The sequence below is a fragment of the Belonocnema kinseyi genome, chromosome 4, assembly GCF_010883055.1.
Source record: "Belonocnema kinseyi isolate 2016_QV_RU_SX_M_011 chromosome 4, B_treatae_v1, whole genome shotgun sequence".
Taxonomy (NCBI): domain Eukaryota; kingdom Metazoa; phylum Arthropoda; class Insecta; order Hymenoptera; family Cynipidae; genus Belonocnema; species Belonocnema kinseyi.
Window position 1 is genome coordinate 5,040,025 of NC_046660.1, and position 22,473 is coordinate 5,062,497.

The 22,473-nt window shown below is 33.2% G+C and overlaps 1 protein-coding gene across 2 annotated transcripts; it reads left to right on the plus strand.

Annotated features, from left to right (window-relative positions):
* The first annotated feature begins 11,070 nt into the window (after positions 1-11,070).
* Positions 11,071-19,674, plus strand: LOC117171645. 2 transcript variants are annotated; one of them, XM_033359139.1, is made up of 3 exons: positions 11,071-11,181; positions 18,487-18,522; positions 18,616-19,674. In XM_033359139.1, exons 1-3 carry the CDS (start codon positions 11,130-11,132, stop codon positions 19,119-19,121), a joined length of 594 nt encoding a protein of 197 aa, XP_033215030.1. In that variant the 5' UTR covers positions 11,071-11,129; the 3' UTR covers positions 19,122-19,674. The 2 variants fall into 2 exon arrangements, with proteins under 2 accessions (XP_033215030.1, XP_033215031.1); XM_033359140.1 differs by having other exon boundaries at positions 11,108-11,181; positions 18,490-18,522.
* Positions 19,675-22,473: the final 2,799 nt, after the last annotated feature.

A 22,473-nucleotide genomic window follows, 5' to 3' on the forward strand; every position in this document is an offset into this window, starting at 1 on the left:
ATATGCCAATTAGCACAAATGGTAAGTTCCGACAGTGCCTACAAGTGTGCCTACTGGCCGCTAAATGGCAATACCGGTTTCATATGTATACACCTGGTATCTAGTCCGAACTCCGTGTGGATATCAATGGAAAACTGATTTGTGACATCGATCACTGGCTGCAGTTTCTAGGCTGAACAAGTGTACAGCTTCAGGTCATCCAGGTGAAGAAGATAGGTCATTTGATGACAATCCTCATTATCATGAATTCTGAACCCATGAGACATGCTGTTTATTGTTTTGCTCAATGGATTCAACGCTAAACAGAACCATAGTGCGATGAAAGAGTCTCCTTGAAATATACCCGTTGTTAAACGTATTGATTTAGTTGTCCTTGGTTGTCCATGATCAAAATAGTTCATTCTTGTACTTCAGAACCTCATCGCATGGCTTAGAAAGTCAATAATACGTGGGCAGATTTTGTGAAGTTTTATGACTTCAAGCAAATAGACATGCGGCACGGAAGGAAACGCTTGCTTGTAGTCAATGTATAGTATGTGTAAATTCCTTTGATGCTGACGAGCTTCAAGTATGAATGCACTAATTTTCAAGGTTGTTTATGTATTACGATGAATGGTAAACTAAACTGTCGGTACCAGTATAAAATAATTATCAGCACCGACCACTTTTTACTGTTATTTAAACAGCATATTTTAAGGGTGGAGTCCAGACTGCCAGCCGGATTCGTTTATAACGAATGTAAAATATTAAAATTTGGAAATTAAAATTAAATTAAATATACATACATTTCTAAATCAAACTAAATAAAAATGTCCTAAATAATAATAAATGTGAATGTAATGCATTAATTTGTTATGAATAAGTTAGGGACTAAAATGAGTTACTGTTAATTAATATTCATGTAAAATTAAACAAATATTTTCGGCGAGATAAGGCACGAGACGTAAAGAAGGCAAGGGGAGTGTAACTCGCTCGTTTCTAGAATCGCTGTTTAAATATGTGATTCAATTACATCATTTTTAACAAAAATCATAGCTATTCTTTCAATAATGACGAAGAGGATCAAGAATCGGGTTACGAAAATTATGCAGCCAAAAAAGTTCAGCAATTTTCTTATGGATAACTTTTTTTATAAGATACGTACCTTTTGATTTATTCCTGAAAAACCCAAGCTTCGAAAAAAATAATATGACAAAAGACGCTCATCCAAATTGCATTTTTGGAAAATGGATACAAAACGTAAATAAAAAAAAATGACAAGACAAACGTTGTTCAACAAAAAATGATCGACGCATTTTTTATAAACTATTGTAACAGAACCATGATGAAAAAAGAATAACTTTTGGAAAAAAATGCCCAAGCTTCAGAAACAATTCATTTTACAAAATTTATCGCTCAAATTATATTTACATATTTGCCTAAAACCATTTTGAGCTAGGATCCATATTTTTGGTTTCAATTCTAAAAATCAAAATTGAAAATAAAGAATCCTAATAACAAAAAAATAATACAAGTTGTAACAAAATGTTTCATAACAAAATATAATTTTTTCTTATATGATGCGCCTTTTTTCAATTCCGAAAGCTAGGAGATGAAAATGAGTTTTGAGGAAGTTAAGAATAAAATTTGATGCAAAATAAGGAAAAAATATTAAAGTAATCATGGTAAATTAAATTTGTATCTTATATTGCAATATCTAAATAACCAATTCCAAATTTAGGTAGAGTAATAAATGTATGTAATCTACATTTGATATAAAGGTTTTGCATATAATGTATAAGAGTCCACATTTGGTACAAAATGGAGTACGAAGCATTAAACATGCAATACAAATGTGCACACTAGAGCCGGAAGAGCTTTAACAAAAGGGAGTTCACAATCACCAAATTATAATTTTCGATGCTTTGTTATACTCTCCAATCTGGGTCTGTGCTGGCCCGTTATGCCACGTACCCAACACAAAACGAAATTAGACAGCTTGGACTGCCAACCACAGACTTGAGAGTATAGCTTTAAGGTACCAAAATATCCTTACCTCATTTTCAGAATTATTATATAATATGTTGTATATTATTGCACTTACTAACAAAATCAAGTAGAAAAATTGCGACTGTTAGAAGGAGAGTTCCCGTAAAGATTTTCATTTTGGATTTGACGGGTTTAGGTGGTAAGCGTAACTGATAAATTGCTAACGAACCCACTGATTTTTACACTGACGATTGCTAAGTTTGATTTTGAAAATCGCGACAATTATTTAAATTAAGCTAAGATTGATGATATAAGAAATCAGACCAATTTTAAACAAAAACAAGGTCTTATGACGTAATGAGCATGTGATATCATTATTTGCTATTTACTTATAAGATGATTATCGCACTCTCTCCAGATTTACGTCGAAATTATAATACGAAAAAATATGAAAAAAATAATTATCTTTTGTGGCAATAAGAATTTTTGCAAGTGAGCAAAGTTTTTTCTTATTTTTTTTAATACTTCCTTTTTCTAAAAAAAATCGAAAACACCAGTTTAGAAGAAAAATTTCGAAATGTCACAATAATGGTTCGATGCTCATGAAACTCAAAGGATGTCTCCCTCTAAAGTAGCATTTAAAGATCTCAATTTGATCAAAAGTTATAAGTGTTTTAAGAAAAAATTTGTGACATCTTATTTCTATTCATTTGAAATGAGCTCGGTCAAATTGTTAATAATTTCTGATATTTATTAAAATTATTCTAAATCATATTTATTGTATATTTGCAATTAAAAATATCCAGATTTAATTTTGATTATAAGTATCATCCATGTTCTGAAGTTGACGTTTTACGCTACGCTCTAGTGTACATCATTTTATTCATTAAATAAACAAAAACATAAATTTAACATAAAAGAAGGAATTTGGTTTTTAGGCACATATATAATTCATATTATGCTACCTTGAGAAACTTAAATGATTTATATTCCCCGTAATTTAGGATTTTGGTTTTTTAAAACTTTGAGCAAATTAGTAGTTATTTTAAAGTCTTAACCTAATTAAAGAATGATTCTTTCCTTCAAATCGAAAAACAGCAAGCGCGCGTAGCACCCAAATCAGGATGCTGATTTCGTTAAAAATTTATTTTTTCATAAATGTATATCTTTTCAATCAATTTATTTAAATTTTAGATCTACCTGGGGGAAAGTTGAACTACTTTGTTAAAAGTTTATTTCCATAGTTGAGGTGTCGTAAAATTTTTATCACTCAATTATATTCCTCTTCTGATTGCTAAGACCTACGATGTTAACTTTCCTCAGTACGGTTTTTCTTTTCGTGGAAAACTGCACGGTTTTCATCACTCCATTACGAAAAAAAAGATATCTAAAAATTCAAAAAGGGTTTTAAAGAGTAAGAGTGGTAAATATACTCCCAATATTCTAGTAGATATGAACTCATTATCCTTTACATGCTGAATTTGAACTGTTATAGTCCAGTCAACGAAGCCGTGAAATCACATTTCTTAGGCTGCATCAGAAATGGATGCATTTTTGCATACACTCTATTTTTGGGATGAGAAACCCGGGTTTACTTGCATCATCTACGTCAGTTTTTAGCTATCGTAGAAGCTAATAAGAAGGCTGTAAACAAATTTTTTGTTATAAAATGTATAAAATCTTACGCAAACAAGCTCTCGCACAAAATTATAAAATACTGCACAGAAATAAGTCACACTTACTGTCAACTCCGGCGGAGAAACTGCCATCTGCTCTTCTCACAGCTAAAAAATTTTGTTGGGAGTACTCTATATTTATGTAAAAAATAATAATAATTTGAATCAAAAATTTTTCTCCCCAATGTTTCAATAATTTCCCAGAGCAAATATCCTGGAGCGCCATACTTACACTTTGTTGGAATCCTGATCTGCATTCATTTCGGAGTCAATAAAGTATAATATTTTAAAGCTGAGAACGTACAGTTTCATCGAATACATCATAATTGTACAATCCAAGAAACTCATTGTCCAATTACTTACGAATAGACTGCAATAATTGAAATCACTTAACAAACGGACGGGTTTGTCGGCAAATAACTTTTTTCAGAATGGGGTTTGCCTGCCAATGTGACACTATAGAGCGCGCATGAATTTCGGCATCCCTTTCCCAATAGTGCCGCGTTGGCATAAATGCCTCGTTCAGGAGTAAAAGTGTAAATTCGTATAACCTTCAGGCGGAATTATCGAGAAAGTCAGATCCGAACTTCGGATGAGTAGCGGAAAGAGCAGAAGTGGGATTAAAGCCCGAGCCCAGGCTAGGATTAACAGCATATTAAGAGCGGAAATATTCAGTAGGTAAATTGTATGTCCGTCGAAGGTACACTCATATCTACAATGCTTTTGTCCTGCAGAAGGGGCTGTTACTGTTGCACTTGTATTCGAAACATTTTGCGTTGTAAGTTCCAGGTCTTCCGTCAAATTAGTGGTGTGCGCTGTAACAATATTCACGTTCTGCAAGTACGTCCAATGTTTTAAAACAAAGATTTAGTCTACCTTTTATAGCCCTTCCGAGAATTGACGCCACGCCGCATGCAGGTGTAATAGGTGCTTCGCGCGGTGGGTGTGATCTGCGGTAACAGTTAAACTCTCAATCGACAAACTCAATTTTTTACCCGAAAAGACCATTTAAAAAAATACATAAATTTCTAACCCAAAAGATAAATCTTTAAACGAGAAAAATAATTCTCTACCAAGAAAGACGATTTTTAACAAAATTGTACATACATTTCTAACCAAATAGTCACCTCGAAGTTTAAATTCGTCTTTTTATTATAAAATTAATCTGCCAAATGATGGACCAGACAGATGAGCCCTGATATATACCTTGTACGTATCCAGCAAAGAATGAAATATAAGAATTATCTTCATAATAGTAAAAATAAGTCTTTAAAATTTATATAATATCAATAGCCAAATGAATTTCTTCAGTTAAATTCATCCGGCTACTGGCACTCATTCGCTGTGAGCAATCAGACGTAAAGAGCCCTGACCGTCACGACCGCAACCTTTCCCAAAATTCATACATATTCTAATTGGAAACCAGTCAGGCTGCCCTTACTGTTTACGTTTCGATTCCTCCGAAATCAGTCCCTGATACAAGATTAAACTAGGCAGTGAAGCTAAGGTTCCCGAAAGAGCGGGTGATTCTCCTCGAAAATGATGGCATCAAAGTTTATCCTTAAGAATGGAGTAGCGTCTTTACAGTTTGGGTACACAAAAAAAGGTTTTGGGGAACTGCAAATGGTATCGACCAGGTTACGGTGCAGATAACGCGAGACGGGATTCCGAGGCTCTAGCTTTGAGTATTAAATCCTGGTTTCGAGCTTCTCCCTACTACTAGATTTAGGCCCGTAAGACCGTAAGATGGCGGGATGCTTAGAACTTCGTTATAATATAGACGAAATTTTTAGCTTGACATAAAATTTGTATCATAATCCAATCAGATAACTTAATGAAATGGAGGATGCAAGCATAAAACATAGGCAGAGATTCTCTAATTAATAAAATGAAAGCTGCCATACCAAATGTTAATAGACACATAGAGTATGTCTCGACATCGTTCTCTTTCTCAGGAGCAATCACATAGTACCTCTTTTAATCGTTTTCAGAGCTGAAGAGATGTCATTTAAAAATAACTTGGGGTTTGATTTTTTCTTGAAGGTCTGAAATAGCTCCTTTTTCAGGCTCTTCAGGCAGATGACTTTCTATATAGTAGTTGGGACCACGGACTGCGCATTTAAATGGATCCAATCGCTATTGCTTGAGGCGTCTTAAAGGTAAGACCTTTTGAATATTGATAAATGGGTTTGAATTCATGTTTTAATAAAGATTGACGTCAACAATTCCTTCCCAGAAGGTGGGTCCAACCACGACGCTATCCCAGTGCCGTTACATCTGAACCACGACCGATCCTTGGCCTTTGGATTTGGAGCGGGTGATCTATGCATCATCGCGCTAAACCGATTCCGGACTGACACAATCCGGCAACACAAAGACTATAAATGCTCTTTAAATCTACTGGAAGGATTCAGTGGACTACGAAACGAGGAATCAGAAAGGAAGAAGTGCCACCACACGTTGCGGATTGCGCTGCCAGACGACGAGCAACACCTGCCTCCATGGCACCTTTTACGAGCAACCTAGATTTTCCTAAAGACGACTAGCAAGCCCAAGAAACTTAAAAGGTCGACCAGTTATCTGTCCGGAACTCACGAAAAGGTTTTTCATTCTTCTGAAATACCACTTAAACATCGTCACAACCTTAGACATGCGGCAATAACATGAAAGGATAGGACACTTGTCTGAAGAAGAAACCTCAAAGTAGCACAATGCATGACTTTCTTGCAGAAAAAAGTCAGGCTAAAAACGGCAGTAAGATAAAGCTCTTCTTTTTTAACAGCCTGTCCTGATGAGCACTCCCTTTCAGATAAAGTCAACTGTCGATAACGGGAGTGCCAAATTTCCTGGAACTACGATTTTCTGACAGTAGTCACCATTGCAACCTCGATGCCTGGCATTGTTTTTCAGGACTTCCAGAAAAGAACTTTGTTTGTAATCAAATTCTTGATTCAGGCTGCATAGAACATCACTACCAAGGAGAAGGAGGAGGAGCGATATTAGGATCTTAAAAGCGAGCTGCTAGGACAGAGAACAAATTATACGGTTAAATTAATTGTCGTTGTGATTGGTATTTCAAGATCTGTAAACTGAATAAAGGATCCAAGTGACTTAAATCTCAGTTTTACTGACTTATTGTAAAATGATAATACCTACCTGTGTTAAAATTCTAATCTAGTAGAAGTCTGCATTCCTGGTCGTCGGCAGTACCCACTGTCGCTAACAAAGCATGAAAAAACTAGTTAAAGAAAATGTACTAAGATGAGGCAACAGATTTCATTGATTAGCTAAAATATTTTTAGAACGCATATTAGAAGCCACGAATCCATATGCACTTGTTTCGATTGCGAACTCCAATTCAAGTGGACAGTTAACGAGCGAAAGTTCAAAGCATCGTAAGTAACCCATATAATATGAATGTAAATACATATGCAAAGTGAAATATAATTATAAATGTGAATTTGATTGTAATTGTAAATCTAATTGCGAATTCAATAGTAAATGTATATGTTATTGTAATTGTAAACGTAACTGTAAATGTAGTTACCTATTTAACTGTAGTGTTTAGCTTTCTCAGAAAGAAAGTTCAAGTCTTGACAGATCCGTATACTATTGATGAATATTCTAATCAAGGCCTTCAACAGTTCGCAAATTTGCGGCAACTTAATGACAGGAAAACTAGGTTTAATCCAAGATCAACCCTCTTAGCAAGGGGTCGTTTCATCGTTGAATTAAAGTAGATGGATTATATTAATTCGCCATCCACTCTTTATACTCTATACATTATATTTGTAGGATTTGACACAATGAAAGTAAAATGCCTGACCGAAAATTTGCATTTATCACTAACAAGGAGTTGCCTCCTCTGAGCTGTTAAGTGGAAAATGCAGTAAAGATCAGACAGTTAGGCTTTGGCAAATAACGAATGAAAGAGTCTGTGTATAGTGAAAGGCTCTCCAAGAGCAACTCGAGCTGTTGCATAAAAAATAAAACAGTGATAACAGTTCAAGAAATTGTATAACCTGAGTATCGTTTATTTAAAAACGCAGCAAATTTCCCATCCGAATTCGCTCTTCAGTTTGTAAAAATTCAAAAACGAAATTAAAGGTCTGACAGTTACACAGATTTCCAACTTCAGTTTTGGACAAGGGACCGTTAAGTGATTTATAAACTTAGTTAGTTTTCAAATAATATTATTTCACTTAAAAATTTTCTACCTATGCATATTTGGGACAGCACATTATTTCTTTCGTGTCGAGCCTAAAATGTTTCGATTTTCAGAAAAAGTAGCCAACAAAATATTTTTACAACTGTAGAAGTGATAAAATAAGTGTCCGTATTATATTAGAATCAGTTGAAATGCTTAAGAGTCCTAACACTTCAATCAAAATTATCCAATTTTTAAACAGCTAGTTGAATTCTCAGACTATGAGATGATTTACGAACCAAGCAGAATAGTTTTAAATAAAGTGGTTCAACTTTCTAGTAAGTAATAGAATGAAACCAAAAATGCGAAATTTTCAACAAAATTGCTAAATCGTCAACAAATACAGATTAATTTTCAAACAAAATATGGAAATATGGAATTATGGAAAAAAATACGGAATTTTCACAAAAAAGGCAAATTTTCCCCAAAAGGTTATATTTGTAACAAAAATTTAAATATGTTGTTGCATTGATAGTTAAAGAATTATTCACCAATAAAAAGAAGCAATAGTTTTTTCTATAAAAAAAAATTCAACACAAAAATTCCACTTTGACCCAAGTAGTTGCATTTCCAACTGGAAAATATTACTTTCGAACAAAAAGCTTATATTAGTTAAATATTTGACCCAAAAAGATTTAAAAAAACAACAAATTTCAAAAACGATTTAACATTCTTTCCGTTTTCCTACAAATTTAAAAATCGAAGTGTACACATCAGAACGAAAGTAGAGATTGAGTAGGTACTTTGAACAGAGAAAAAACAACGGAAAAAGCTTCGTTAGCCCAGGTAAGTATAATTTTCCTATATTTCTCGAGAAAAATTAAAAATAATTTGAAATATTTTACATATGTTTGATACAAATAAAAAGAAATTAATTAATTTTCAACCAGATACATGCGTTTTCAAACGAACAGGACGAACTATAATTTGCAAAATGTAATACATGACTGATATTTTGACAACTTGATAAGTTAATTTATAAAAAAAAAGATTATTTTGCAACTAGTTACACTTTTAACTTAAAAAAAATTAATTTTTTGAAAAGGAGTTGAAATTTCGATAAAAATATTAATTTTCCAATTAAGAAATATAATTTTTTAAGAAAATAGTTCATTGTTAACTACAAAAATGTATAGATGAATCTTACGTATCAAGAAACACATACTTTCAAACACAAAGAATGGAAGAAAATATTAATTTAAAAAAAAATATTTGAAAAAAATTCCAAAGAATGATTTACATAGTTTACAAATTAATTTTTTTGTTTATATTCAAGGTTATATACATCTAATTTTCCAGAATTTTAGAATAAAAAAAAGATTTTTAAAAGTTTAAGATGTTGCAAAAAAGTATCCAGAAAATATTAAAGAAAACTATTTTGAAATTCTTTTTGAAATATTTCCAAACTGTTTGGATATTCTCCTCAAATTAATCACTAGTTAATCATTAGTTAGTAAGTCTAAAAAAAAAATTTTCACATTTTTCTAATGTATGTGTATCTGAAAATATCATATTAAATTTTTATGAAGATCTGAGCAGTATAAGTGTATTATCTGACCATGCGTACCACTGACCACACGATTTCTCCGGAACCAGTGGGCTGATCCTTTTAAAATTTTGACCACACATTCTAAACACAAGTACTCACAAAATCACCTATTATCATGTTAAAATTTTGATTTTTACTATATTTTTTTGCAAAAAACAGCACAAAAAATTTTTTTTCTGATTATTTTGGTTTTTATTGAATGAAATTAACAAAACCAGATGAAAATGATTTTTGTAGTCATTTTGTAGCTACTTTTAAATCAAATATAAAGCACTTTGACTTTTTTGTTTTTGATGAGCCGTCGCCGAGATATCATGTGGCCGCCGACCAGCCTCCAAATTATGGCGTTCCGTTCAAATACGAATTTTCTATACAAAACTTGGAAAAAATGAATTAAAAAAAATTTGGTTTTATATTTGAAGATATTGTTTATTATTTCTATTCACTTTTATATCCATATATTCCATATCATGCTCACAAAAAATTCGTGAAAATAGCCTATTTTTTAGGCTATCAACTAGACTACACTCTTAAAGAAATAATTTATGTTAACTTTCACAGGGATCCTTGCAAAAAGTTCGTATTGAATCACTTTCTAAAAGTTCTCCAAAATTCTTAAAAAAACTTTTTTATTCTCTTGAAACCTTGGATACATATATGTGACGTGCGCCGAAGAAAGTGGGCTTACTCCGGAAAGTGAGATTTTTCAGATTGAGGTGTTTCACGATTTCTCGAGCTCTCCAGCAAAAGCCCGATTTCTCCGGTACCTAAAAACTCAATTATTAGCAATAATAACACTCGGATTTTTTTCTTATGGTTTTATTAAAAAGAGCATCTGCAGCCTACCAAGTCAGCCATAACCACCTTTTTTAAAATTTTGACTAAAATGATTAAGATGCGAAAGAATCGGAATATTCACCAGAAGAAAGCTGATAACACAGACTAAATGTACTGGAAGAGCCTCGGCGGCCCATGCGGTGAAAACTAGCCTAGCAAGGGAGTTGTTCATTTCCGAAGAGTCGTGGGACCGGTACCTCTAGAGAAAAAGGTTTTCTCTAAGTACTTAAAGCTGTTGCTCTTGGTGGTTCGGAACCCACCTTAAACTGTAGTTCCCCCTTCCCCCACCAAGTAAGTGTGTGTGTGGGGGGGGTGTAAAGGAATAAAGAAGAAGGTGCAAGAAAGATGTAAACCCTTAGGGGACACATTAGAAGCTTCCATTCCACAGACTAAAAGTGTTATTCATAAATCAGGCCTGCAATTAATTTAACTACCATAACTGTTGCGAGACTTTGCGAAAACGGTTCTTAAGAAAAACATAATTTTTGTATTAATTTACGGTATTCGATTTTAAAACAGTGCACAATGATAATGTCGGTGCTTGTATCAGATTTGTAAAAGACAAATCGAATAGTTTGGCATTGAAGAAATTGGGAAATATGTATGGAAGAAGCTTAAACGCACCAAACTAATAGTTAAAAGAAGAATCTAACAATAATAACTCATTCTTCACTATTTACTTTATCGCTTAATTATCACGTAGGTATTACACAATTTTTTCTTGCGCAAAAGATACTCTGCTCCAGCAGATATAAAAAATTTATATATCAAGAATCTTTGCCCTCCACTTAACTGTAAATAATCTATATAAGCCGCCGCTTCTGTTGGGATTCCTCTTCTCCTGCATTAGTCTTGAGTTATCTATCGTTATCTCTGCTCATACCTGAAAACAATGAAGATCGTCACTCTATTTTTTGCCTGTGTGGCTTTGCGCAATTTTGCAAGTACGTGTAACTAACATAATATTAAAGATTGTTATTAATCTTAATCTTCAGCTTTACTTTTACGGTACAATGTAACATTCATAATGAAAACTTTGCCATCAATTTATTTTATTTAGTGCTACTTGGCCAGTTCAAAATATTGTAACATATGCAATTGTAACATTGTAACCATATGGAAACCCGAAATAATGATTAATAAATATTTTATTTTATTAATAAACATAAATCTTAAATTCAAATTATATATCTATGGAATAAAATTTGCGTTTGAAAACTTGTTAAAATAAATATTTCCATTTAGTGCCACGTTGCAATATTGAAATATTTTAACATAGGGAGATTAAAACATGACGATTAATAAAATATTTTATTTAAATGTATAATTATAATATTAACTTTGGCCTTTAAATGAACTATTAAGTTTACAAATTGATATTTGCATTAAAAATTTTTTTAAATTGATATTTTAATGTAGTGCCACGTTGCCAGCTTGAACACTTGTAAATATGTTACCAACGCAATTTCATAAGTCTTCATCTTGAATTTGGCTTTGAAGTGCACCATATAAAATTTTAAACTGTTCTTTTGTATTTAAAAATTATTTTAATAAATAGTTTAATGTCCTGCCACTTTGGTAAATTTGAATTTGAAAATTTTCTTTCATCCATGTTTTATTATAGAACCACATTATCAGATTGAAAGCTTGTGACACATTGAAACTAAAACATGGAAACTAACGCAATTTCATTATTCTTATTCTTGAAATTGATTTCTAAGCGTACGAAATAGAAAAGAAAAAAATTAATAAATTACAAATTTTTTGAAAATTTACATTTTTATTTAGTGCCACGTTGACAGATTCAAATCTCGTAATATTTGAAATACAAAAATAGAGAATAAAGCAATATTTTATTTTTTTAGATTGACATCATAATGAGAAGGTATTGGTTATTTGTGAAAAATGACTTTTGCGGATTTCATAAAATGTAGACGTTTGAGACTCACTAAAACAAAAAAATTATTTTTACGTCGGTGTTTGTCTGTCGTCTTTGTAGTCTGTAAACATAGTAACATTTGAAGGAATTATTCGGTTGAATTTCCCTTTAGAAAACTTTACAGGGATATGTGAAGAAAGGACGAGTTCCTTAGTCAGCTTTTTTTTATATTTTAAAACTTTAGAGCATTTTGAAAATTTTTAAGACCACTTTTTTTAATATTTAAAAATTCCTTTAACAGATATTTAAAGTATATCAAAATATGAACAATTTTCCTCATTAGTTTTTTTGATAAAATAAAAATGATCAAAGTTGAACATTTCGAGACAAATAAAGCGTGATATGGGAAAAAGTCAAAAAAATAAAAAACTTCCTTTTTGAAGGCCTTATACGATTATCTGAATAAATTTTTGAGTTTTGCTAATAGAAAATTGAAAATTCAAATATTGATGGCAAAAAAAAACGAATGAAAGTCAATAACTCCGTTTTGTGGACTAACAAAGCAAGATAAAAAAAGAGATAGATCGACAAATATTTTGCACCTTTAAAAGAATATAGAAAATTTGGCAGGAATTAATTTTGTTTAGGATAAGTAGTTTTTTTTTATTTTGAAAAACAACATTAAAAATGAAAAATCGTATTTGTGTACAAATGATACAAGCTACAAGAATAAGTGGGAACAAATTTATTTAACCAAAAAAGATATTAAATTTGTTACGAATGTTTTTTTTGATAAGAAGCGTTGTTTTTCTTTTATTCGTAAGAAACAAGATTGAAATAATAAATAAAAACATGGCAATAAAAATAAGAATTTTTTAATTTCCATGCCCATTATTAATTATAATTATATAAATTTATTAAAATGATACATGTTTCACTGCGCCTAAGAATAAAATGTACTGCAAAATAAGTAACAAATATTAAAATAATCGTCAAAGATACAATTTGTACTTTATTTTTCAATATCTAAATACGCAATTCCAGACAGAGTTACTTAAAAATGTATTATATTTGATATAAAAGGGTTGAACATAATGTAGAAAATTGGACGGTTTGGCCAAAATCGAGTACGAAGCACGAGATACGTAATGAGAATGTGTTCACTAAAGCCGAAAGAGCTTTTACAAAAGAGCGTTCACAATGGTCCCAATCACGAAATTATAGAGGTGGATATTTTTAGTTTTCACTTCAATAGATCCATGCAGGAACTTACCTTTGCAGGAATACCTTTGCTTGCAAGCGCAATCCTGGAATAGTGAACAATGTTGTTTTTGAAATTATAGGTTTCTATTTGAAATCTTAAAGTTAACCCCCTTCCGCGTCTGGGGGTCGGGCATGTGGTAAATTTTTGCGGGTTCACTTTTCCGCTTTCTGAATCTTTTATTTTAAACTGTTATTATAAGGTTTAAAAAAAACTTCCACTCAGTACCTTGTGGCCAGATTATAGTTTTGTAATATATGAAGACCAAATACATATAACAATTAACAAAAATTTCAATTTTTAATATCTCTTAAGTTTCGTAAATTTTTCATTAATCATTACAGGTTTTTTCTTAGAACTAGTAAGGAAAACCCTTGTTTGAATGAATGATCACCGTGTAAGAATTTGTCTGCATTATGTGTAATTGTAAATTATATTTTCTAAATTATTATGTTTGTACTGGTGTTAAATCGTTCTACTTCAGCTTCAATTTTTCTTTAAAGTTCAGTTTATGTTTTTATAATTGTACGCATTTCGGAATGACTGAAAATGCCTAAAATTGAAATCTCACCTAAGATGAATCATTAAGCAGACCGAGTCAGAGAAGGGTTCAGTGCACATGTTCACAGCTGACCGGGAAAAGGGTTTATTGAGACAGGCTCAGGCTGCCCATTTTCTAAATTTTGAATTGTAGTTAGATTTAGTATCTGGCAACTTCGAAGTCTAGCTGCTTCCTTGCTTGTTCTTCAGCGAAAAACAGTCTTGTAGTGTCATCAAAACTAATACGATCTAGCTCAGTCTAATACCTCGGATCGTGTTTGTTAATAGTTTTCTATTTAACCATGCTACTTGCAACGTCAATTTGAATTACCTTTGAATAAATATATTTTAACGAATGAATTTTTTCATTAATCTGAATTTTACCGTGCAAACACTGGTTCTTCGAAAACTTGTGTAATCACTTGCATTTGTGATTATTCTGGACTTTAGTTTTAAAATTATCACTTTAAGCGTAGTGAACTTTGTAGTCTCACAGCTCTCGTGACATAACATGCTCAAAAGAAAATGTAGTGAGTGGTAACTAGAAAAATTACATATGTCCCTGCATTAATTGTGTGTGACGTCTCATTAGTGGTATTCAAGACTCAGATTCACAAATTGTTTGTTTCTAATTACTTTCTGAAATTTTTGTGAATTTTCTTATTTTAACTTTAAAGTATTGTACAAATAGAAATAGAATGGCATCTTAAAAATTACGGTGAAGAAGCTCAAGAAAGGGAAGAAGAAACTCGATTTGCCTTCAAAGATAAATATTGTGAATTAGTGGCCTTAGCTAAAGAACATATATTAGCCAACACTCGTCCAACAAGTAAAGATAATTTTGATCATTCAAATTCAGCATCGACTCGAGGATCTCGATAACCAATGACGATCGCTTTTGGTACGGGATACAGTTGGCCAAAAATGTCGCTACCGAGATTCGACGGCTGTTTTGAAAATTAAATCAAGTTTCGGGATTCTTTTAAAGCAATCGTCCATGATAGGATCTTCCAAAAGTGAGTAAATACTACTTCTTAAATCAGGTATTAAAAGAAGATGTATCTCGAGTCATTCAGTCGTTAGGGATTTCGGGAAAAATTAAGAGAATGTATAGAAATACTTAACTGATCGATACAATGACTCAAATGCCTAATCAAATCACCTAACCAACCTAAGAAACCTGGTGACAATCTTTCGTGGCACGTAGCCACAGAAAAGGCAGCAGGTGTAATGTGCACAAAAAATCACGCTATTTTTAAATGTAATGAATTCAAAAAAACTTTCTGTGAAAGAGCGGGTTCTGATTGTTAAGAAATATCATTTGAAATGATACTCTTGAAAATTCAACCAGTCACAACCTCTCAGCTTCTCTCGTATTAGGATCCTCCCAAGAAATGAACGATTATGAAATCCTGTACGTCACACTTTTGACAGAAATAGCTGATATCAAAGAGTGGTGAGAAAATTTTCGTGAGTGTAGAGTTTTATTAAATACGGGATCACAAGCACATTTATTAAAGCAGCATTTGTGCCACAAAATATAGTTATCAGTGTCTACGGTTGACATGACAGTTTCGGAAGTAACACAAGTTGGAGTTAATTCAACCAGGCGAGTGAATGCAATGATTACAGTTGAATCTGGACAGTTTGAGACTAATTTTTGCTGCCTAGTCACATCGCCCGGAAGGCTCATTAATTTGAAAGACATTGCTGGGATGGATCTTAGCAGGAAATCTGAATCCTTAAAAATATCTGAAAGATAGCAAGATTGCATGTCATCATCTGTTTACGAACCAGCAATTACACAATCAAGTTAAAAATTATGAAAAATAGATCAGATTCATTTTAATAAAGGCACAAGGGATCTCGACTTTTATAATGTTTGTGAGCAGCACTTTAAGGCAACAACGAAAAGCGCGTCGGACGAATGATTTGCGGTCGACGTCTCTTATTTCGAAACGGTCAGTAACCTCGGAGACTCCTTCGAAATCGCGAGAAAACGATTTCACTTCTCAGAAAGCAAATTATCATCATTTTGCCTTTGGATCATTTCGTAACCCGATTAATAATAAATGACGAACACATTTGACTGATGCACGCCGGGTTTCAAACTGTTATTGCATCTCTACGACCTTTTTGTCCCTTCAATACTTCTGGTGTCGATTATGCAGGGCCGCTTTAGGTGAAGAACAGTACTCGTAATCAAATAACAAAAGGCCTCTCCATGCACCTTTGTGTGTTTCGCGACAAAGACAGTTCACCTGGAACTAGCCGTGGGTTTATTGATCGACACATTTTTTCGTTGCTTGCAGCATTTTGTTTCTTGGCTTAACGATCTAGGAAGACTTCTGCTTGACACTAAAGAACAAATACTGGTAACCAATTTCTTGTCTCGAGAAGGAATAAATTAGTATTTTATTTCTGCTCATGCTGCACACTTCAGTGGATTATTGGAAAGTGTTCTAAAATCAGTGAAAATTTATTTAAAGCGAGTAATTAGAGAATCTAGACTCACTTTTATAAATTTATATACTGTATTCACAGAAGTTGAAGCCTGTTTAAATTTTCGTCCTCTCTATCTTTTATCCGCTGACTTTAATGACATTGAGCCTCTAGCTCCTGCACATTTTCTTGTGGGAGACACACAAGTTGCGTTACTGCAACCAGATGTGCGCCACCTTTTTGTAGAGCGTTTAAACTGGTACCAGTATCTACAGCGAATGGTTCAACACTTATGGAACCGTTGGAAAAAGGAATATTTAACTAGCTTTAGCAGCGATATAAATGGCCCTGCACCGATTTCGATCCAATTAAATTAGGATCCTTGGTTCTTTTGAAAGAGGATAACCCTCCTCCCCTGAATTGGCAGCTCGTACGTGTCACTGAGCTACATCCAGGCAAGGGCAACGTGACTCGTATAGCAACTGTTAGAATTAGTGATTCTAGCTTAGAGCGACCCGTATCGAGGTGTGAGAATTTGTCTGAATTATGTGTAATTTTAACTTACATTTTCTATATTCTAATATTTGTACTGTTATTACATTTTTCTACCTCAGCTTCGATATTTCTTTGGAGTTCAGTTTATCTTTTTATACTTGTACAAATTTTGGAACAACTGAAAATGCTCAAACTTGAAATCTCTCCTAAGATGAATCATTAAGCAGACCGAGTCAGAGAAGGATTCAGCGCACATTGTGGCAAGTGACCGGGACAAGGGTTGATTAAGGCAGGCTTAGAGTGCAGGTGAACGTGCCGATCTACCGTTTTCACTGCTTAAAGAATCACAAATTCCGACGTTGCAAAATTTCTAAATTTTCTATTGTAGTTAGATTTTGTCTCTAGCAACATGGGAATCCCTTGTCTGTTACTCAGCGGAGAGCAGTATTGTACTAACCTGGAACTTAATACGATCTAGCTCTATCTCATCCCTCGGATCGTGTTTGTTAATAGTTTTTTATTTAATCACGCAATTTTTATCGTGAATTTGAATTATCTTTAAATGAATAGATTTTTACGAATTAATTTTGCTTCAATCTGCACTTTACCGTGCAGCTAACACTTATTTCAGCGACTTCTTTAAGACTATTTATTCAGTATTGTATAAAAATATAGTTTCAGGATTGGACTGATACTCTCATCAGATTTTCCATTTTTCATTTTGCAGAAGTTAAAAATCCACCATAAAACGAAGATGAATGGCGAAAACCCCGTCATCCTTATAATTTTAATCAAATTTTAACTCCTGGAGAATAAAATAAGACAATCTGACGAGGGAATCGATACGATTGCGAAACGTTATTTGTGTGCAATACTAAATAAGTAGCCTGGAAGAAGTCGATGAAATAACGTTTTTGCTTAAAATTTCAATTTTTTTTTGTTTTACAGAGTTTAAATTAGAAACACTTACATCCTCAAGTTTCTTTTATTCCTTGTAGGGTTTTCTTCTAAATGCTGAGAGTACAATTACTAGCATTTTCAACAACAACAAAATTTACTAGGAATTCCTTAAAATGCTTTATTTCTTATAATGTTTTTATTTAATAAATTCTGTTTACTTGACGAAAGATACAATTTATAGTCCAGGCGAATTAACTTATTTTGAGAAAAATAAAAATAAAATTGTTAGCAGCACTTCAACAATTGAAAATAGTAAAGTGGTTCATAATAAAGCTAAAAAAGAGAAATGCGTGAGCAGGGGTGTGGCGGGGTTGATTTGGGGTGGGGGTTGAAAGGGGTAAAAATGGTATTATTGTGATTTTCTGCGAAAGTTGACGCCAGAGAAAAAAGTGTTTTTTTCTGAAATATTTCAGAAAATACAAAAACATCCATTTCGAAAAAAGTCAGTTAACAGGTTTATACCTTGGACCCTTAATTTGTTTGTCAGTAAGGTGAAAGTGGAAGTGAAGTAAAAAATTCCTACATAATTGACCCCCTTGTAAATCAAACTTTCGGTGTGTGTATTTGTTACGGAATATGCTACCACAAATCCCACTGCCTAATTGCTCATCTTCTCAATAACAATCACACTTTCAGTGTACAAATATGTCATAAATCTCTTTCTTTTTACAGAAGTCGGTGCTATGCAGGAACCGAATCCCCATCCAGGTAATGCTAATGCTCTATTCCGCTGCCTAAGTGCTCATCCTCTAACAGCTATTTTTTCATTGGACACAAATTTGATAAATCATTTTTTTATAGGTATCGCTCCTGAAGTTGATCATGTTCAGAAACATCAAATTAAAATTAAAAATCCTGTTCCTAATCAGTCAGAACTTCCAGAAGGAGAGGTAATAATAGCAAAATTGGTCAATAACGAACTTGCAGAAAAGCTTCATGGGAAACTGGTGACTGATGAACAAGTTACATCGTGCAATAGTCGACATGGGTACGCGATTGTTGATATCAATGATAGCGTACGCTTATATGCATGTCTCCAACCCGACTTGAGGCCTCCACGGCCTGTAAATTCGAGGCTTTCTGGCCCTAATCCATTATACAGTGCTGCTGTAGAAAGACAAAACAGACCTAGACTCGAAGCCAAACTTGCGCCTAGCAATGGAAGATCAACAAGCGAATCTCGCGATCTTTTAGGACGACTCGGCCACGTTCGTTTCATAAGGCAGAATGAAATTGTTCTTGAGGGCGACTTACATAAATACGAGCTTGGATTTGCATTCCATCCATGGCCTTCTACTCCATGGTGAAAGCGAACGTAGTAGCCTAGGTATGTGACGACGCTGGTACGTTCGTTACGTAGAGGCAAATGGAATAATGGTTGTTGGAGGCTTATATAAATATCCTATTCCTCATTCGATTATATTCAATCAATTACAATCAATTACGAAAAAGAAGAGTTGAGAATACCTAAATATCGAAAACCCCTCCTTATCATTTCATTCAAGAACCGTTTTCACTGAATTTGTGTTTAACAACTCTCGCAAGCACGAGCTTGCTCTTATCACAATTTCGTTTACGATTTTCTATCAGTAATCCCACCTTTGGCATGTGGATGGTAACGGTTTTCCGCGTCGTGTTTTTCAAAATTGTCCTAGCGCAAGCGCAGTACGTCTACATGCCAAAGTTGGGACCACTGTTTTCTGTGTGCCCACGAATCAAGCTTGGTCTAAGGGACCAGCGATCCTAGCACGCTCATAATTCACGTTTAGTGTAAAAGTTCGATCCTTTATATTGTTCATTATGCAATCACTCAACTGAGCAATTCAAAACCTTTATTTCTGTAAAAAAGAATATGTAAGAACAGATTTTTAGAATATAAATTATATGTGGATAAAATAACTAATTATTTATATTATAGAAATACGAATATGTAAACAAATAATGTGAATGTTTGGTTAACCGTTTCTACGGTTCAATTTTTAGTACTTTCAATATTGCAACTTTAATTATCTTTCTACTATTAGAAACTAAAACTTATTTGTGCAGATAAATATAAAATATAATGAATACTATAGGTATTTAGATTATACGACTGCAAATTAATTTTTAAGAGAAACCTATACTTTACACAACGACTAATTTCATCATCTCACTGAAAAGCAATTTTTAATTATTTTTATGTTTCTACTATGCGGGAAAGAAATATTATAATTTAGAAATGAATCAATTTTAAACTAATTTTAAGACAAATGTAAGTAAATGTTGAGTTTTAGTAGCTTACTTAAAATTTTTAATTTTGGGATGTACCATTTTTTTTCTGTCGTTTTCGTTGTTTTTGTCATTCGTATACCGGTTAACTTTTAAAAGACTAATTGCATTGGATAGTGCTATAGCAGACGCTGGCAGCGATCAAAAAGAAAGATTGAATTCATTATACATCTATTTGGGATCAAAATTCAAAGAGCTAGAGCATTCTCAAATTTTTTTAGGCCAATTTTTTAAGATTTAAAAATTCTACGTATGTGATTTTATAGTACACGAAAATACGAAAAATTTAACCTACTCACTTTTTTATGATGAAAAAAGATTACTCGAGCTATAATATTTTCAAAAGAAAAGAAAACAAAAATAAAGATTTTATGTGAAACAACACAGGATAGGAAAAAAATCAAGAAAAGAAAGACGTTTATTTTCGAAGGCACTGCAAGATTATCTCATTAACTTTTTGAATGTTCTTGAAAAATCGACAATTCAAACATTGATCGAACAAAAAATAATGAATAATTAATTATTCCATTTTACGTACAAACTGTGCAAAATACGAAAAAAGGTTAATTTAAAGGGCAAATCTTGAGCATCCCCATTGCAAAAACGCAGCTGACGTGACCGAAATCATTTTCTCAGCTTTAGGAGAAGGCGCAGTGATACGTAAAATTTGTAGAAAGTGATTTTAGAGGTTTAAAAATCATGATTTTTCAATTGAAATTCAAACAGAATACAGTGTCTCTAATGCTTCTTTTTGGACGACATTGTGTTCACTATTGATTTTTTAGGTAAAGTCCGCACTACGAAAGTGGGATGCCCGGCAAAAGTAGTTATATCATATGATGTAAATTGAAGTTCTTTTACTTTGAAGTCTTTCATCATGAAATGTTTACGAAAGGAAAAAGGAGAAAATAGTAAAGGAAATAGAGGAAAAAGAAAAAAATAAATGAGAAAAAGGGTCTAGGGAATGGGGGAATGGGGAATGGGTGAAAAAGGAAAAGGTAAATGAGGATATGGAGAAGGAAAATGGGAGGGGGAAATAAGAAAGAGAAACGGGGGAAATGGGAATGGGAACAGGAAAAGGGGGAAATGGAAAAAAGAGAAAAAGTTTCAAGGGAATGGAGAAAGGATGAACAAGTAAAGGGAAAATAGGAAAACGAAACAATAAACGGGAAGGGGAAAATGAGAAAGAGGAGGAACAAATGAGAAACCTGAAAGGATGAAATCGAAAAGGAAAATGCAAAAATAGGAAAAGGGAAAAATAAAAGAGGAAACGGGAGAATTGGAAAAGAAAAAGGATAAAGTTCACGGGGGAACTGAAGAAAGGGGAAATTGTGTAAAGGGAGAATAGTGAAGGGAAATGGAAAGAAGGAAAGGGGAAGTTGAAAGTAGAAAAGAAAACGCAGAAATGGAAAAAGGGAAAAATAAAAGGAAAGAACGACAGAGTAAGAAAAAGAAAAATCGTAAAGAGAACGGGGAAATGAAGAAAGAGGAACAGGGGAAATGGTAATAGGTGAAGGGGAAACGCTAAAGGGAAATGAGGAAAATAAAAAGCATATGGGAAGGTCGAAAGAAGGGAAGTAAAAAGGGAAAAAGGGATTGTGAAAGGGGAAGGAAAATGCAAAGTGAAAGTGATAAGGTAGAAAAGGGGAAAGAAGGAGGTGAATGGTAAAGGGGGAATGAGAAAGAGTGAAGAGGGAAAGGGGAATAAGGAAAAGGGGAGAGGAAAACGAGAAAGCAGAATAATGAAAAGGGAAAAGTTATAATGAGAGAGGAAAAGGGGATTAGGAAATGGCGCAGAAAATTCGAAGAGGAAATGATTAAGGGGAAAGAGGAGGAAATGATGAAGTGGAAAAGGGGAAAAGAGGAGGTAAATGGTAAATGGAAAACGGGAAAGAGTGAACAGGGAAATGAGGAAAAGGGAAGAGGAAGACGAGAAAGCAGAACAACTAAAAAGTTACAATTGGAAAGAAAATGGGAATGGGGAAAGGAAAAGCGAAGGGGAAAGGTCGAAATGAGGAAAATGAAAAAGTATTGGTTTTATGCTAAATTTTTCTTTATCGGTTTTCTTCAAATCTCAAAGTTTTGAGAACCCCTGAGTCAGAAAAAACGATTTTTACGTATGTGTTTGTCGGTCTGTCTGTAGTATGTAGTATGTAGCCTGTAGTACGTAAGCACGATAAATTTCGGAAAATTTTTATGGAAATTCAAAAAGTGAACGCATTTTCAAATATTTTCAAACCACATTTTTTCAAGATTTAAAAATTCTGTTTACAGTTATTCATAGTACAAGATTATTATAACAACTTTTTTAATTTAGTCGAAAAATTCAAAGTTCAAAATTTGATTGTACCAAAAATAATAAAAAAATTCAAAAACAGAAAGATTGGTTTA

What these genes read in the sequence shown, in the direction of transcription:
- LOC117171645 (XM_033359139.1), top strand. Translation starts at nt 11,130, where the DNA reads ATGAAGATCGTCACTCTATTTTTTGCCTGTGTGGCTTTGCGCAATTTT. An exon ending in GGCTTTGCGCAATTTTGCAA is followed by an intron (nt 11,182 to 18,486) that starts GTACGTGTAACT and finishes TTCTTTTTACAG; the next exon opens with AAGTCGGTGCTATGCAGGAA. An exon ending in GGAACCGAATCCCCATCCAG is followed by an intron (nt 18,523 to 18,615) that starts GTAATGCTAATG and finishes ATTTTTTTATAG; the next exon opens with GTATCGCTCCTGAAGTTGAT.